Below are 18,659 nucleotides of genomic sequence, written 5' to 3' on the forward strand. Positions count from 1 at the left end.
GTCTTGAAATTCATTTGAAGTGAACTTTGAAAATGAATCACTCGTACTCTTACTTGCATGCTTGTGAAAAAAAATGTTTTCACAAAAAATATTTTTTTTTGTTTTTCTCAAGCGTCCTGGAACATGTTTTGGAGCAACCACAGAAAATATCATTGGTAATTGTAAAAATAATTCTGACATTTTAGTAGGAAGTTAAATCATTGTATTTATTAATCAGGGACGTGCCGCAAAAAAAAAAGAAACACATTGTCTGACCATGTTATGGTTCTCTGGGAGCAAGGCCAACATTTCAGGGTCTATTATAGCCTGGGATAAGTACTAAAGGACTTCCGACCAATACTTCCTTTTGCGTGCCATCGCCATGTTTACAGTCAAACTAGCAAATTGGTAAATGGTAAATGGATTTGAGCTTGTATATTTCTTTTCTAGTCTTCTGTCTACTCAAAGCACTTTTACACGGCAGGTCACACCTATACATTCACACAGTGATGGACGAGGCTGCTATGTAACCATCAGAAGAAACTAATCCCATTCATTTGCATTCATTTGCACTGACAGTTAAGTGTCTTGCCCAAGGACACATTGGACATATTACTGCAGGAGCTGGGGATCGAGCCCTCGACCTTCAGATCGAGAGACAACATCTCTATCAACTGAGCCACAGCCACCCCAAATGCTGCCCCAAATTAAGAAATAAAATACAGAGCTGGTGTTGAGAAATGATGATTATTAGCTGCCCTTGCATTCAGATATCTGCTCAAAGACTTTAACTAATACTTGTTGGATTAAAGGATGTCGTTATGTTGTGTAGCGTTCGGTGCTTTCGCTCTCCAAACAGACTGTTTTCCTACTTACATGCAAAGCCCGCTGAAACACAAGCGAGTGAAATCAACAATTCTGCATATTTATGAAGAATCTGTAGAGATGATCTCTGATGGTCACTTTAAGCTTTAATGATTCCTTCTTATTCCAATCTTATTTTTTAAAGTCTTACATCCATGACTGACTGTGTGTATAATAAGAATACTAGATTGTAATGCCGATATTCAGGATTTCACATAAAAACAATGAAAATGTAGAATGATATATTCTTTGGAAACAAGCATCCCTGTGTAAACTGAGGATAAAAAAAAAAGTGAATGAGTCCCCAGGTGGTTGTAAGATAAATGCCTATCTCCATTTGTCTTTTCCTGCTCAAAGTTTACCTGTGATTAATCATGTGATAAGTCGAGAGCTGCTCTCAAAGGTTACTTGTTCACTTCCATGTAAGCTGTACTCTGCTTGATAAATGTGCCTCATTGAGGAACTTTTTTTTAAACTTCTTAGTGGTTTCTTTATGGCTTTTCCAGGTTGGAAATCTCAGAAGTTGGATAAACTGTGGTGCACACCTTTCATTGAATGCCGTGTCAGGGCTTTAAATGAGCCTCAAGGTTATGACACAAAAGAAGCGATCAAGACCAGTTTTTTTAAGACAGGATTCATAAGTAAAAAATGTACATCTTAATTCGGAGCCTCAGGCGGCAGGCTTACCTTCTTTGGTCCGGAGGGGGCCAGCTCCATGATGCTTACAGTGTAGTTTGTTCTGCGGCCTTTCTCGTTGAACTGAATGTGGCCAGTCAATCCATCTATACGGACCTGTAGAAGAATCACAGATATGGATAAGTAACTCTCAGCCTCTGGCCTCCCTGGTAGATGGATAAATAACGTCTGCTGTGAAGCGTGAACATACATACTGTCAAAGTTTCTTCATTTGCATGTCCTGCCTACATGCAATGCATGTTAAGCGTAACTGTGTTTGTATAGCACTCATTTGAGCTTGGGTCCCTACAGGAGTGAATGACAGACGGTGTGCGTGTATGTGTACAGTGCAGCGTGTTTGTTTTGGCCGTGTGATGGAGTTAATTGAGCGAACAGGGCCTCCATCTCCTGTCTATCCGCAGGCAGATGGCTAGATTGACTCTGAGCAGGCCTCTGCACAGCCACTCTGCAGACAGAGCCTCGAGGCTGCACATGCACACACACACACACACACACACACACACACACACACACACACACACACACACACACACACTAACATGCAATTATGAATATGCACTCACGAGCATATCACATTTATTATACCTCGATAGTTAATGGAAAAGGTATAACGGGGTAAATAAACAACATTTTTCACTGCATTTCTAATTGAAAACTGTTTGTCCCTGGGTCCATTTTAATGTCATTAAAATAAATAATGATATAAAGTCCCTGTTCCTAGACATGCATGGTTTCTATGCGTGTGTCTCTGTGCCAGCCAGTCCAACATTTGCATTTGCAGGCCAAATATTACATTTCTGAACTCAATTGCTGATGTCATATTCCATGATGATCACAGCTGAGTGTTATTGCCCGCAGGTTTGTTTACTCGCCGTGATGTCACATTTGATACTGGAGAGCCCTCCTATGACTTAATGTGAACTTTACACGACAGAATGAGACCTAATTTGTTCAGCCAGCCCCGGCTCAGGAGTGGTTAGCCAATGTGCCACTCAGGAGTTTTGCATGATGTGTGTATGTGTGGGGGTTTTGTGCGTGTCCTTGTGTGTGTGTGTGTGTGTGCACATATTAGCCATGTGTGTGCACGGACCTGCTGCAGGGCTCTCTGGATGTCGATGCCCTGTCCCCAGGGAGCCGGTGGGTTGGCAAGACATTCTCCAGCGTTGCCCCTGCGAGATATGTCTATCCTCTGTCTCCTCAGATTCTGGAAGGCTGTTGACATGACTTTCACCCCATCATATGTTAGAGCGCCTGTGTACTGTGAAGAGAGAGAGAGGAAAATTCAAGCAGAAGAAACTATAATAAAACCAATTAATCAACAATTAATGCACTTTTATGATTTTCAAATGCAACGAGATCTTTGACAAATCCTGCAGCTCTCCTTCTACACCCAGGGATATGAACTCTATTACTTATTTTCTATGTTAATCTTATGAGACTTTCTGGATTTAAAATCAATCTCCTTTCTCAAATGGTTGGAAAGTTGTAAATACTGAAAATCAATAATCATTTAAAAGCAGAATCCCAGATTTAAGTAACCAATCTCAGATAGGATCAGGGCTCATCTGTTGGCCAAATCTAATAAAAACCTTTATCACCTTTTGCACTATATTCTGTTGACAGTCACAAACAAATCAACTAAAACGTTAGGGTTACATCAGCGGGGTTTGTTATTTCCTCTAACACAGAAAACCAGTTACCACAACCCACATTTATATGACAATCCTCTTTTAGTTTACATACTTTCAGCATGACAGAGAAGTCTTAAACATGTCCCTGGGTGCTAAGTGTGCTTCATGGATACAAGCGAAATAAAAACGACAGTAGGGGGACAGATGAGGGAGAAAAAGGAGCAGTACTTTAAGTCCGCTTTTGGGCACTTTGGAGTCTTTGTTGTCAAACTCGAGCCACTGCTGGACGACACGGCTGACAACCGGCTCGGAGTTGTTGACGAGCTGGAAGCCGGTAATGTTCGCCCCTCCTTTCCTCAGATCTGTCAGGTCAATGTCCAGGAAACCCTGAGACAGGAAGACAGGGGAATTGAGACAAACAGGTAGAAAAGGAGGATTTCATAAAAACACAGTGAAGGATTAGACATTGGTGTGGCCCAGCATCCTGAGAGGGATTGACTAGAAGTGAAGAAAGAGGAAAACCAGACACAGAGACGTTTCTTCTGAGCAGTCCGTCTAGATGCCCTTTCAAGAGTAGACATCTCTCTTTAAGTGAGCGTGATCTGTGTCTTGATGTGAGCTTTTGTGACAATCCTGCTCGGGTAACTGCACAAACCACAGTAGGAAATGTCAACGTTACTTGGATGACATCAGAATCAGAGATGGTTCAAACACAGAGACCCTGTTGTCATGTGTGATTGAAAAACCTCTTTGTGACAGGTCGTCCAGTTGTCTGCTGCAGCGTTTGTCAACCTGCGGGTCACCACCCCAACAAGGTGTCACAAAACAACTGGGAGGGGTCAGTACATCAGTGGTTTGAGTCTTTTTTTTGGCTTCTGAGCTCTCATAAAAAAAAAAAAATCAATACCTGCTTCTAACTTCCAATCACAGGTGAGGACTCGGATTGGACTTCAGCTGTGAGAATGTCAAAGTCCAAAAGAGTGATTATTCCTTCATAGATATCTTTTATTTCAAAAAGTTTCCAAATAAATTCCAAAGATTTTTCAAGGTCTGAGGAGGTCAAAATGTCTAATACTTGACAAAGAGAAAAAATGGCAGACAAATGATGATTCCTTTGTCACTTTAACTGAATTCTCATCCATGTAATCTTAAAGTGAACCCTCTGGATTTACCTCGAGGTTACTGTTAGTATGAATTTTCATGATATTGATAATTTTGTGGGTATATCATTTAATTCTGTCAACCATCGTAGGGTAATTCTTCTTTTAGGTCTGTGACACTGTAATACATAAAGTATGTGTCAGAGATCTCATAGCGGTGTCTGACATTTACAAGTCAAGCTAATGTCTTCTTTCTAGCCTATTGGAAGTATACCCAAATGGAAAGGAGTGTGTAGGCTGCTAACAGAATATAAGAAGGACTGTTAGCATGAAAACTGTCAGCCATGTGTGTTCTGAAATGTTGTCTGACCTCGGCCAATAAATTCTAATCCAGAGTCTGTTTCATGATTTCATTATTGAACATTTATAACAGAACAACCTTCCACCAGTTACAAACCACTAAATAAAAGAAAGGAGAAAAAGGTAGAAGCATATTTATGCTGCACAAAATCATTTTTGATTACAGATATTTATAAGGAATTATCTACTGGGACTTGAATTTCACTCTAATGTGTGATCATTAAATTCTACCTGTGACAGAAGGGCATTGTTTGCTTCACAGGCCAAAAAGGTTGGGGTCAAGTTAGCCACCTGTAGAGGGCACTTTATGAGACTGTTTTCACTGCTCTGCACTTTACAATCAAAGGTTTAAGGGTTAATGGCATAATGAAAATGACAAATTCTTCTTTTTAACTTAGAGAGGTTTTTCCAATTGTGCAGAACTCGTGCCTGGGATTCCTGAGGGACCCGGGAAATGAGAAAGAAAAACTAATTTCATGGCGGGCGCTGTCCAAAGCTAATCTGTGATAGACTGAGTCCTCATAGGCTATTGTTAACAATGGCAGGATCAAAACCTTATGGGCCACTGTGAACAATAGTAGGGATGCCTGAGGCAGAGCACAATGAAGAAAGAAGTGATTTACAGTAATGGTATCTCCTACTTGTATTTTCCCCCCCCTGACTATTATGTGGAGAAGGCTGTTTTTCAGAGAAGGAGAAAGGCAGAGAGTGGGAGAGACAGATTCAGCCTCTCAGCAGGCTGCCTGTCAGCGTGGGGAGAGGAAGAGGCAGACAAGTGGGAATGGGTGGGAGTGGAGACGGAGCAGGAGAGAAGATTTGTCTGTGATTTGTCAAAGATTTAAGAGCAAACTTTTGACTGATGAGAAGAAAAAAGGTGCCTCTCTGGAGCGGCCCCTGCTCGCTAGGCACCAGTCTGACAACACACACCTTTCGATCTTCTCTCCGCCTCTGCTGCTCGGATGTTTCTTTCATGTTGTTTGAATCTTTTGTTCTCTCTTGGCCACAAGAGAGAACAAAATTGCCCTCATTACGTCCTCAGATCCATACAATAGAGACAAAGGATCCCATTTTGAAGTGGCTAAAAAGTAACATTTTTATTTTAAGATTTCTGCTTTCGGTGAAGCTCCACAGGGTGACTGGTACAAAAAAAAATGAAGACTAGCTCAAGCTTTGGGAAAAAAATTTAGGCTAAGAGGAGCAGTATCCTGAATCTACCCTCTCCCCCTTTACCACGCTCTCTCTGAAGTACCTGTGTGTTGCCAGGTGTCCATATTTCTCAGCTGAACAGACAGAGTTATGTCCTTTTTTTCTGCTCCATGTATGAGCTCATGCAGTGCAGTCAGCTGAAGAGGTTACTATAGAAACCAGTCTATTCTAACACTGGACATGTTAGAGGGGGTGGGGGGCGGGTTTATTTCCAACACACATTCTGACCACATTTTTCTAGTAGTTATTCTTTTTATTGACTTTCTGTATCACAATGTTTCTATTTTTTTGAGTCAGTCACACACACACACACACACACACACACACACACACACACACACACACACACGCACAAAAAGCAAATTAGGGAATTTCTGAAAGAGTACAAGGACACCGAAAAAGTAATTTTGTGCAAACCTATAATGGGCCCATAATAAATGACCACTTTGCCTATCAGCTGTTGTTACCGTACGAGTCTTATCATTATAAATTAAATTTGGCAAACTGGCGAGACAAGAGAGATTGAGCCAATCAGCAGTGAGAAATTGTTCAAGCCAGCAGCTGCATAGTAATGTTGTTATTACCACAGATGCCGCTGATGTCAATTTTCTCTTCATTTGGTTGAATTTTGTGAGTTTGATCAGCGCTATGGGGGTCTACATACCATTAGCAGTGAGAAAATGGCAGCAGACAAAGAGTGCTAATGGATATAAAGCTCGCATACATTGGCCGCCTGACCTTTTTCTGTCACTATCAGTCTGCATAGATTTCTGTCTGAGCCTGTCACAGCTTCCCCGTCTGTGCTTTGTACCGTTAGTCAGACACTCTGCTGCTGTGATGTCTGCAGGTTTGACACTGCAGCGAACTAATATACGAGGTGGCTGAAGAGGGGAAATGGGATGAGAGAATATAAAAGACATTAAAGCGCATAGTTTTAGGCTAAATTATTCGGCACAAGCAACTCCATCAAAATGGCAATAAAGTACAGAAGGTCGGAAATCCTGTTAAAAGCCAAATTTAATAGTGATGCAAATTAAATTAAGGTGTAAAAGAATGGAGAGGAAAAATACAAGGCAGCTTTAAAGGATTGCGAGGCAGCGATATAATAAAGATTCCTTACCAGGTTAGCCAGGATGTAGTGGTAGCTCTTTGCATTCTTGCCTTGTTCAACAATCTGAAAGACAAGGACACAGGGGAGATAGAGAATAAAATATCTGTGATACACAAACAGAAGGTGTGTGTATGTGTATGTGTGTGTGTGTGTGTGTGTGTGTGTGTGTGTGTGTGTGTGTGTGTGTGTGTGTGTGTGTATGTGTATGTGTGTGTGTGTGTGTGTGTGTGTGTGTGTGTGTATGTGTGTGTGTGTGTGTGTGTGTTTACAACAGAGAGAGGGGTTTTGACAGTCTCTCAGCAGTGTGTTTGGTAAAGTGTTCAGTACTTGACCTTGTGCAGGACAGACACAAAGTAGGTGGATAAGAAATAAGGCAGTGAACACTAGACAGTCAACATGATGCAATGCGAGTAGCTTAAACAAAGACAAGCTGGAGTGGCTATGTAAAAGAAAATATCAACACCTTAATCACCAGCATCAATTACTGATTATATTTAATTAAAAAAATTCACCGTACAAAACCACCAGATACAGTAGCTTCAATAAAAGTTACAAAAGCCAAAAAGATACAAAATCCCCATTTTCACTTCATAAACGAATCCTCAATCAAACATAGACACTATTCATATTCTACAGAACAAACATCTAATTTAGGAAATAACTCCACTGAGCATTAAAAAGGTGTAGATTCAATTAACTGGGTGTTTTTTCTTCTCCTTTTCATGAGAATCAACAGCTCAAAATATATCCATTATGTAACATTGCACAATATATCCTCTATTTGACTTTACTGACTTCCCCATTGGGTAATAATAAAGTGTTCCTGATTCTGATATTTTCATAAAAGTCAACTCATGAAAATACTAAATGTTCCTCCCTGCTGCCCTTACGTCAATTTTTCAATATAACCACCTCAGGAGCTGTAATTTGATCTTTGATCTAACACTTGAATAGCTTTCAACAGTCCAAGCTTCCTGGAACTCCATGCTGGTCTAATAATACCATAAAGTAATGAGTGCTGGACTGTGCACAAGCCCCTCTCCCCATGCCTACGCTCCACCTCTTTCCTGCTGCTACTGTTGTCATTCTATACCTGCAGGCGTCACAGGTCGACACAGCACCGAGGGTCAGGGCTGTTTGAACATTACAGGGAGAGGTGACAGGTTTATTTATAAATGACGTGGGCAAATTGGGCGCCCTTTTGACAGACATTCTTAAAGTAGATAAGAATGAATCCTCTGTCTTGCTATTGGCTAATGTCTGGTCCAATAATGGTTTTGTAAAATAATATATATATATATGTGTCAACACAGCATACTGGGTAGTCACATAAATAAAGGAAGAGTGGGCAGCGCTTTTTTAAAAGCCATGCTCTGTCCAATTAATAACCCTTAGCTCGGCTGATAAGAGGCTTATTCAGTGGTCTGTTCAGGCACTATGCGTGACCTCACACATTTTTCTCCCCTCTTCCTCTCTCGGAGAATTTACCCCTTGTGTTTAATTCGTCGGGGTGCACTCATTTGTTTGTGTGTTACGTTGTGTGTGTCTAATGATGCTGTAGGTCATGACAGAAGGTGGCATTTGTTATTAATGGTGACCCCAGCACAAGGCGGACCCTGCAGCCAAGCCCCAGGCGAGGAAAAACAACGAGCGAGGAGGGAGGAGAGACACACACCAGCGCTGACACCAATACACTCACACATGGGTTTGGACACACACACACACACACACACACACACACACACACACACATATTACTGCCACAGTGGACCGTCAGATGGAAATGTTTTGGATGCAAGTGGGTTTTTAATAATGCATGCCGATTTGAAGAGTCATTCAGAGTTCAGCCCCAAGAGAGCGGGTCACTTTTTGTCTCTCTGTTGGAGGAAAATGCTCTGAAAAGGTGTTTGAGCTCGCAGCATCGCAAATGAATGTTCCCTGGAGTCTACATCAATATTCAGTTTATACAAGAAGTCCCTCTCTGGATACTGAGCATTATCGTCGTAGAATCTGCGTACTGTATGAGATGGATGAGACGAACACATGGGTGAGTTTAAAGGGCAGGAAAGGTACTGTAGAGGTGTGTGTGTGTGTGTGTTAGTAGGCTATTGTTTGGGTGCGCATGCAGGGCAGTGTGGCGGGGGGGGAACACATGTAGATGATTGATGGCGGCCGTCTGAATGGAGAAATTCTCAGGCTCAGCTCCTGTAAAGTGGTGAGAAGTGATGCAATAACCTTAACTGTAGACACTGGGCCATCAATAACAGTCACACAGAGGAGCAGCTTACACATACAGATGGGGCCTGTCTGTTTGTGTGTGCAGCATGGAAGTCATTAAAGCGCGTGTGTGTCTGTGCTTTTGTATACACTAGGATGTACAGAGAAAGCGAAAAAAAATGTTTTAGTAATCTGACGAAAAATCATCCATCAGAAAGATGACATCAGCCAGGAAACCAACACAAAAATGACTACGTTTGAATATTTCAGGAGATATAAAAGTCTGCACTGACAAAGATGTTCCAGGTGTCTCTACTGTTTCTATCATGTATTTCCAACAGTTATCAAAGCCAGTTAAATCCTTTATTTTATTGTTGTAATGGCCCGTGTTTATTGTGGTGGCCACCATGACAGAGCCACCATGACAGACACGACATGTTATTCATTGCCATGGAAACACCAGATGTTACTGTATGTCAAAGAATGCTGCATCAGGAAGCGGGAACTGCTACATCGTTGGTAAAGAAATTATCCTCCCAACGGTCAACTCCATGATTCCCTGCCAGCCTCAACATCATCTTTTGTTATTGTTTTTTAATGAGAGCCCCCTGGCACTGGAATTTACATACTATGCGTTTAATGCGTGATGCACCAAGACCTTTCGGAGTTGTCATTGCAGGGAAACCAGGCGAGAACTATTTAGTGGACTGCTCAGTTTACTGTCTTGGTAAGCTATGCCACTAAGTATGCACAATAGTTTGTTTTCTGGAATCAGTTTTTCATTTCAGACTGAGGTTTTGGAGGCTTCGTTTTGTTTTTCCAGCAGGTGATAGTCAGATTTAACAGCTGGAAGCAATGAGAGCTCTCCATAGCAGATTGTTTAGCTGTGAAGAGCTAGCTAATGAGGCTAACATCGGGTATGTAACTCTGTAGAAGAAGCTTCCTTTGGCTAATGTTTCGACTGCCTGTTCTTAAAAAAGAAACTTAAAAGGGGTCTTGAAGGCCACATGCAGAATAATGTTTCTAAAGATGAAACAGACACCTGCTACATATGAAGGGCTACAATTTAGCTTGTTCTTGTTTTGTTTGATAAGGCTTTTTTTGTTAGCACTCGTAGTTTACACTTTTGTTTAAATTTTACGATAGAAATGTTTTACATTGAGGACTGATATAAAACTGTATTTTATGCAATAGCTACTGTAGCTCGGTAAATCTTGTCTGGCTGTCTTGCTAGCATTTCTTTTAACTCTAATTTATACAGAAACTTCTTAACCAAGCAGCAACCACTGACATTGAAAATGAAAAAACTGTAGTTCTTCTAGTGTCCACTTGAGGCTGGCTCCAAAAGCCTTGAAGTCACATACACACCCAGTGTTAAAATGCAAATTTTCACAGCAGAAAGAAACAAGTTAATAGTCTGGTATAATAAAATATGTTTTATTACAACATCTTAGTTCCAAAACAAAAAATGTATAAAGCTACATTTATTTGGTGTCTAATTTTTGTGCTTTTTTAACAGCTGAATAGATAAATAGCATGGGGCTACAAGCTTCCTAGATATGTCACTTTCACTATTGTAGCTCATTAGCCTCAGACTAAAAAAGGTCGGTAAAAAGGCCCATTAAACATAACAGTCCCCATAGGGAACAGGATATTCCTGGATAGATGCAAATACATTTGATCGGGTTGCTATGGCAACATTTTAGTGGAAGTGGCCTGCTTATAGATCGAGTAATAAATGGGCATTGTGTGGGACAGATCTATAATACTACTACTAATAATAATAATACAATATGTATTTAATGTCATCAAATGTTATATATGTACTGTATACAAACATTGTGGTCTGTTCTTTATGAAATTAAATAGCTATGTTTTTTAAAGATATCTTTGAAAATGTATTTTGTACACTCTGAGCCTCATGGTTTTACAAAAGCACACTCCGTTAGATATCGAGTATTGAACAAGTATCGTTTCAGTTTGGACTAAAGTGATACTAAACTTTGTATCAGTATCAAAATCAAAATGATGGTGTCCTCACAACACCAGTGATGACCGCTATCACTAGGCTTCATCACTCCCTCAGTTTCTAATGGGTGACGTCACTTAGACCATGTCCATGTTTTAGTCTATATCTTCAACACAGTAAATATAGGTTGTCATGAACATATTTTTAAGATGTTACCTTTGAACCTTAAGATCATGTCGTTAGTCACTGAATTATCCTTTTTTACATTATATACAACATTGATTTTTACATTTTTCTATTTTAATATTTCTTTTTTTTCCTCTGTCATGATGCTTTTGATGTCGTGTGAAACACTTTGAATTGCTTTGTTGTTGAAATGTGCCATATAAATAAACTTGCCTTGCCTCTATGTCAGAGCTGTTTTGTCAATACTGTAAATATGAAGCTAGTACTGTAAGCTGTAAATGCTTACCTTTGCAGCCTACTTTTCACAGCTGACACCTTTTCTCTTCTGTTAGTTTCAACCAGACTGAAAGAATAAACCACTACTGAACTACATACTGCTGAAGATTATTATTCTATTCTATAATATTACAGCAGCCCAGCCCTATGTACTTCGCTTCAACTCGCAGTGAAATCCAAAGCTTGACAGACAAGTCATACCTGGATGCTAAGCCGTGATTGGACAGTCAACCATGATTCTTTGAACATTTTCCTCAACACATTACAGAGGTGAGTAAGTGATTATCCTATCACAGGAAAAAAAGTGTCGACTCCAACACCAACGCTGGGTTATTTATCTCTCCTGTCTTTGATGTTGCAGGAGACCACCAGCCAACCCCCACTTTTCATTCTTACAACTATATTCTCCCTCTGCCTGCTCATCTGAATAAAACATGTAAATCCTTGATGGAAATGTGTGTTAAATGTATTTAATGTATTTCTTTTCTGAAGAAGCCTTTTAACCTTTACATGGAGTCTAATTACTCATATAAGTTGATATGAAAAATATCATTTAATTTGAGCAATTTGAAAGGTAAAACATACAGTGGGGTTTAATTATGTATGGAGGTTGCTGTCTTTAAGCTGAGATTGCAGTATATATATATTTCAGCATACTGTTTTCTCATAATCCCCCATCACTGCAACAAAACAGAGAGAAACCTTTTTACCTTTTTAAGGATGCCGGTGAGCCTCTCAGTCTCACAGTCGATGATAATCTGGCCCTCCTTCCTCTTATCCAGGTCCTGGAACACTTTCAAAAAGGAGGCCTCCGTCATGGTTTCCACATTGACTGAGGTCACCAGCCAGTTCCTCTCCGCTGCCGTGTCCAGAACCTTCTGCAGCACCGAAAGGCCTGGAGGGAAGAGAAGGGGGAAAGTAAAACTCTCAGGAAATGAGAAAACTGCAGGAGCTAATCCTCTGCAGGTGCGTTTCCAGTCGAAAGTTAAGAGGAATGAAGTGATAAATTACTTGTTTGGTATTCTACTGAGCAGAACATAAGTGTCTATTTTATTAGGCTGCCTCAGACATAAATTATGCACATGTTAATCTTATATTGTGAGAAGTCCCATCATGAAAGATCAATTTAAACACCTTGAGAAGAAACACAGAAGCTGAGCAGAAAACCAAACTGCTCTTGATAAGTTTATCCATCAGACTCTCCCCTGCAGCTTCAGTGATGAAGTACAATGAGTATAAAAGACCATTAGGCACACTGACACGTACAGGTGTGGTTTCCAGATCTTACAGCGCCAGGCTAAATAATCACCACTTCCACACTAACAAATAATCAGACCGTGCATCATCTCAGACTACACACTCGCAGCCAGCTTTACGTCTTCCAAGCACCAATTACAAGAGCCGTTACTCAATTACACTGTCACTGATATGCTGCTAAGATACTTTAGCAACATAGGGAGAGAGGTAGAGCAGCCACTGAGTTAAGGGCTCGTGCTAAGACAGGAAATAAAAGGCGATTAGAGAACACATTGATCTTGAGCTCTGATTTACAGCCTGACTCACTGTTGTACTCTGTTCACTGCTGGCAGCAGACCAATCAGATTCCTCTCAAGCTGGCAGTCACAGTTGTTCCACAGAGAAAATAAAGTAATTTCACCCGCAGCAGACTGGCAGCCATTACCAAAATGAATTATAGCAATTACAAAGTCTCAGAATGTAAACTAATACATGATGTAGCCGTGTGGTTTTTTTCCACTAAGCTGGCAAACACTGTTAAAGCCTCTGTGGGCCTAAACATGATGTGTGTTCAGCATATCCTCCTCCATGTTCGTCTGTTCATGTTCATGCAAGCTTTTATTTTCTGCATGCTGAGCAAATGTTAAAATGGCGTATGCACAAAACAACACAAACCCTGTCAAAAAAAAAAAAGAATGAGAGATGCAGTCACTGCCTTTGAAATATGATTGCTTTGCCTTATCAGAATGCACACCAGCTGCTCTCCAGGCAATTCACGCTGCCTGTTTGACACCAGGTCATTAAGAAACAAAGACGGATGGTGTTTCACCTCGACACACGACCACAGTACCGAACATGTAAATAAATTAGACGTCTCAAAAAAAGAAGGTGAAGTATTATTGCTGAGGAACATGGAGATGTATGAAATCTGTCATAGTTTCTCCTTTTTATCGACCGTGGTTTGAGAGTGAATAATTGTGGTCTTTGGTGCTCAAGCTTGTAGCAGCGGAACTAATGATCAACATGGGGACAGAGAATGCAGTTTGTCATTGTTATGGCTGAAGCTGGTGGGTCCTGACTGAGGAAGTGGACGACTGAATTGGAATAAAGTGGAGTTCTGGCGTCAGTGAAGGTTTCAGCACCATGGACAGCACCATGTAGTTTCAAAGGGAAGCCCCGTCTTTAAGAGAGGTTTCCCTTTGTAGCTTATCTTTTCAGTCTTTCTCTTAATTGTCACATTAAAAAAAGGGAAACATTAGTATTGAATCCTATTTAAATGTACTGTTTAGCTGTCATATAAGTATTTATAATCTTAATATCTTCAGTGTGATTGGATAGTGTCCATATCTTCGTTCCATTCCCTCCCTGCTTTCTTTCCTTTCTGCATCAATCACTATGTTTCCATTGAATATCCCCACTCGCTTTTAAATGTGGCTGATATAGGGGTATAAATCAGAGCCAGCCCTGACATGGAGACTTGTAGGACTGGCCAAGGTAAAAACAGGTCTTCCAAAGGCATCTTGGAAAAAGGAATTATATCATAATGGAATCTGGCTGTCGTGAGCCTCCTCTTGGCTGGAGGCAATACATGAGGACCTGGGCAGTCGGCAATCGAGAGGAGGGTAATAACACTTTGGGGAAACCATTCCCTGAATATTGTTTATGATAAACTTAATGGGCTATCAAATTTGTTTTTCGGTTCATGGGCTTTTCGGAAAATAAAAACCGGACCCACTTTTGGTCCCAGATACTACGAGGTAGGACAGCAAGATGGATGTTAATATTGAAAAAGGAAAAAGTATATTTAAAAAAATCCTGAAATATTGGAAAGTGAGGAATGCATATGGATATCTGTGTGTCCTTGACTACAACAGATAATGATAGAAATATTTGAAAATGTTGAACTTTGATGCATGATAAAGGTAGCAGATTAACTCTTTTTGATCAAGGAGTGATCAAAAAAAAGACAAGACATTTGAAAAGACAACACACGCACTCATACCAGACATACACCTCACAACTAAATATGATTCTTCTTAAAGGCTTAAAATAACCCTGTTGGAAGGGTGACGATGGCGGTGTATCCAGGCAACAGAGGACTACTGATTCGGTTTCCATTGGCTCCATCCCACCACTCAATCACACAGGGGTGACCCTGCACACAAACACTCGCAAACAATAATAATGAAAGGATCACGAGAGATCAAAAAAAATCTGTGTGACATGTGTGGAGCTATGGCCATCATGCATCAACAGGGTTAAAGACCACTGTGAAATCTTCCCTGTCACTGCTTGGTCATGCGCTGTGGAGAGTGACATGATGGCATCTGTCTTTTTAAAGCTGACGTAAGCCTGCTGATGTCTCAAGTCAGTAAAAAAAAAAAATATGAGCAGCAGAAAAGTTACTCTTACAGTATGCTTGCAAATTAGCATTTTTTAAATGGGGCACACATACGCACAATACACCCTTCATGCTCTAAAACCCCCAACACCTGGGACAGATGGCATGGCATTATGGGAAAGTCTTAGCTGATTGGTTAGAGAGGAGCGATCGAGGAGGGGGCTGGAGACTGACAGGTGTGTCCTGCTTTATTTCTGTTTCTGCCTCTGCAGGAGGGTTGTTGAGATGTTTAAATTGAATGCTACAGCACTTTGTGTTTTTCTTTTTCTTCTGGCATGTTACTGACAAAGGCACTGTTTACTGCGCTGAGGACTGCTCGATGAGAAGCTTTATCGTTTGTTCCATTGTGTGATTTATCTGCTATTCAGTGCAGGTCAATGTTTTCTTTTTTGTGTCCTCTGTCTGTACAAAGACCGTGGGCAAAAATAAACGCTCTGATGGCTGCTCATTGCACAATGGCTTTGATTGACCCTATTGCTGTCACCATGGCAATATGAAGACGGCTAATGGTGGTTGCTCTAACGACTCTGGTAGTCTTCATGAGCATGCCGTTTAATGCAAATGCTTTTTCACAATGTTGTGATCTTATGATGGTGTTGAATGATGAATATGGAGAATAGAACCAATAGAGCATGAAGGCAGGTAAGGAAAACTTAAAAAGATGTGATTTTATGAAACATAAAGTATGATGTTACACTAAATAATAAGCGAGCAGGTTTTCCTACCTGAGTCAGAACTGTACATGTAGACAAACTTGGTCCACCCGTAGTGGTCGATCACTCCCACCAGAGCATCCTGCAGCTCGGGCCTCAGCTGGATGACGAACTGGTTGGCCGTCTCGATGGGGAAGGAAGGTGTGACGAAGCAGACATGCAGCGCTCCGCAGAAGGACATGAGCATGTTGACCGTCTTCCTGTCATACAGGCCAATGATGGCATACACACCTTTGGAGAACTGGGAGCAAACTGCCAGAGAGAGAAGAGAGAAAGGGCACATGAAGAAAGTTAGTATTTGGAGTGAATGGTAATAATAATAACTCAGACTGAAAGTGAATGCCTGGGTGAAATTAGATGAATACATCTTCCTCCCATCAAAAAGCACTTCCCACTTTAGTGCACATAAAATCTCTGTACAAGAAACCATAAATGATGAAGAAAAAAATGTCAAATTTGCAATGATTGAGGTTGAAGACTGCATAACTCAGCTCATACCTTGAAGAACACAATTACACAAAAAAAAAATGTCGGTCATGTGTCTTGCAGTCAGAGTCACCAAAACTCTGTTTACAGCATCTATAACTGTGTCCATGTGTGCAGCCATGTCACTGCAGCAAATATAAAACTAAAACCCGTTTGAAACTGTTCTAATTGACAGGACAGAGGAAACTCTCCAGAGAGGCCTGCTCAGGGTTTATAGTCCTGTGTGGGACCTTTTGGATGTTCGAACACACATCTCAATAGTGAATATAAATTCTGACTGATCCTGTCAGCGTGTCTGGAGATTTAACTTATGAATGAAGTTACAGCGCTGTGCGTCTTGCACAGATTCTGCTAAGATGGGATCACTGCAGGTGTCTGATAAACTCAGAAATACCTGCAACCCACCAGCTTTCAATCAGAATTTTAAATCTCATGATGCCGTTTGCCCAATCCATAGTGACATGACTGCAATCAGTGCCTCACCATGACGCATGAACTGTGGCTGAACAAGAGGGAACATGAACACGTGTGTCAGCCTTCACTCTAAATCAGAAGAGCCTGGTTAATTAAAAAATCAGTAAAGAAGTCTGAGTCCTCCTCTCCATCTTCTGACTCTAAATGCAGTACATGCTTGAGTCCAAGTCTCAGTCACAAGTGCACAAGTCCGAGTCAAGTCCGAATCCTGTACTACAACAGTGCTTACAGTCATAAGACGCCTTCACCATTTGAAGGCTTGTCATATAGATTTCCTCGCTCAGAAGAGAAAAAAGAGGCATTGATTTGAAGCTGCAAAGATTATTCAAAATATTGACTCGGCAGTGGATTTCATTTTAAAGATGTGCTGCTCTACTCATCTCAAATTGTTGAATATTCTTTTAGAGATTGAAAGCTCCCTAGGGACGTCCGCTTGGGCTCTGAGATATTATGAAGATCAATTCCACAGTAAGTAGGTTGCTTTACAGAAGAAACAACTCATCATTGAGCCTGCAATCCTTTTGGTCGTGTCAATAACAGAAACACTCACTGATGACAGCCTGATATTGAAAAAGAATGATGTGTAATGAGTCGAGCTACGCTAAATTGAAGTAAATTGAATTTTTCATCATTGACGTTTCATTCACTTTGATTCCCAAATGTATAAAAACGAGGCAACTTCTCGTATTGAAAAAGAAGACTTGATGAGAGAAAGAGACGGTAAATATATCTGGATTTTCTCTGACAGCTTCGTCCTTTCAGCTACTTAGTGACATGTTTATGCAAATCTCACCAGTTTGTCCATCTGTGTACCAGCAGTGTGTGTGTGTGTTTGCCTCCAGTGAGAGGTGGAGGAGGTGAAAGCAGATTAGGAGCAGAGAGGTTAATCAATGCATCCCTGGAGTTCCTCTGACATTTCACTTGCAGCAGGAGGCTCCCGTCTCTTATTTGCGTTTCTCCCTCAGTCTCTGCATTTTGTCTTTGTCTCATTGTCTGCATGTCAATCCGACTGTCTCCACACCCTCTTATATCTTTAAATAGCTCATGCGTGATCACAGTCCTCTCTCTGGAAGGTGTGTCCTCTCCTGCGATTTTTAGCAAGGCATGCTATCTTTGCCCTCTCAGGTCTGGTCTGGGCTATTTTCCACCGTGGCGATGGGTGGGCCTTACTTATTGCAGTATTTACCAAACAGATTGAAGTCGCTGCCTGTCCCTGTGTGACGGCCAAGCTTGCTCCTAGGGGCCGAGGGAAAGACAGAGCGAGGATGGCCGGTACCCAAAACGCCTAACCATGTCACAGACCTGCACCCTCCGGGCAGGCACGTGTGTGTGTCTGCGTGTGTGTTGGACGGAGATAGGGAGAGAGAGAGAGAGAATTTCAGCGGCATCACAAATAAATACATGTGCACACACATGAGCTCACACACACATATGCAGTCTCTAGTGCTCCAAAAGCCTGGTGAGTCACCCTACTTAAAGCGAGCCCTGAAATAGACATTTTTGAGCCTCGCCACACTGACTCGGTAACAGAACTATCTTTCCTTCATGGTCTGCACACGCACGCGCTATTAAATCGACACTCACTTTTGCTTTCCTCTAGCATACATTATATTTCCCCTTACAATTTTCTAGGACCAATTTCAGCCATGGCCTCCATGTTCTGCCTGGATAAAAGGTAATGAGAGCTTGTTTGACTTTTTGTGCAGTGTCCCATTACTCTAGGCCTGCAGCAGGTAAACCAGGTTTTCACTGAA

General features: G+C 41.2%; 1 protein-coding gene across 2 annotated transcripts in view; it reads right to left on the minus strand.

Annotated features, from left to right (window-relative positions):
* gria1a (glutamate receptor, ionotropic, AMPA 1a) overlaps positions 1-18,659 on the minus strand; it is an 82,080-nt gene that overhangs the window by 44,105 nt on the left and 19,316 nt on the right. For both annotated transcript variants that reach the window (XM_061048969.1, XM_061048970.1), the window contains exons 3-8: positions 15,958-16,197; positions 12,306-12,490; positions 6,957-7,010; positions 3,399-3,557; positions 2,630-2,797; positions 1,531-1,635 (exon numbers count right to left, since the gene is read on the minus strand). In XM_061048969.1, coding sequence (XP_060904952.1) covers positions 1,531-1,635; positions 2,630-2,797; positions 3,399-3,557; positions 6,957-7,010; positions 12,306-12,490; positions 15,958-16,197 — 911 coding nt within the window. The remainder of the gene's footprint in view (positions 1-1,530; positions 1,636-2,629; positions 2,798-3,398; positions 3,558-6,956; positions 7,011-12,305; positions 12,491-15,957; positions 16,198-18,659) is intronic.

Source organism: Labrus mixtus, chromosome 10 (assembly GCF_963584025.1).
Source record: "Labrus mixtus chromosome 10, fLabMix1.1, whole genome shotgun sequence".
Classification (NCBI taxonomy): Eukaryota; Metazoa; Chordata; class Actinopteri; order Labriformes; family Labridae; genus Labrus; species Labrus mixtus.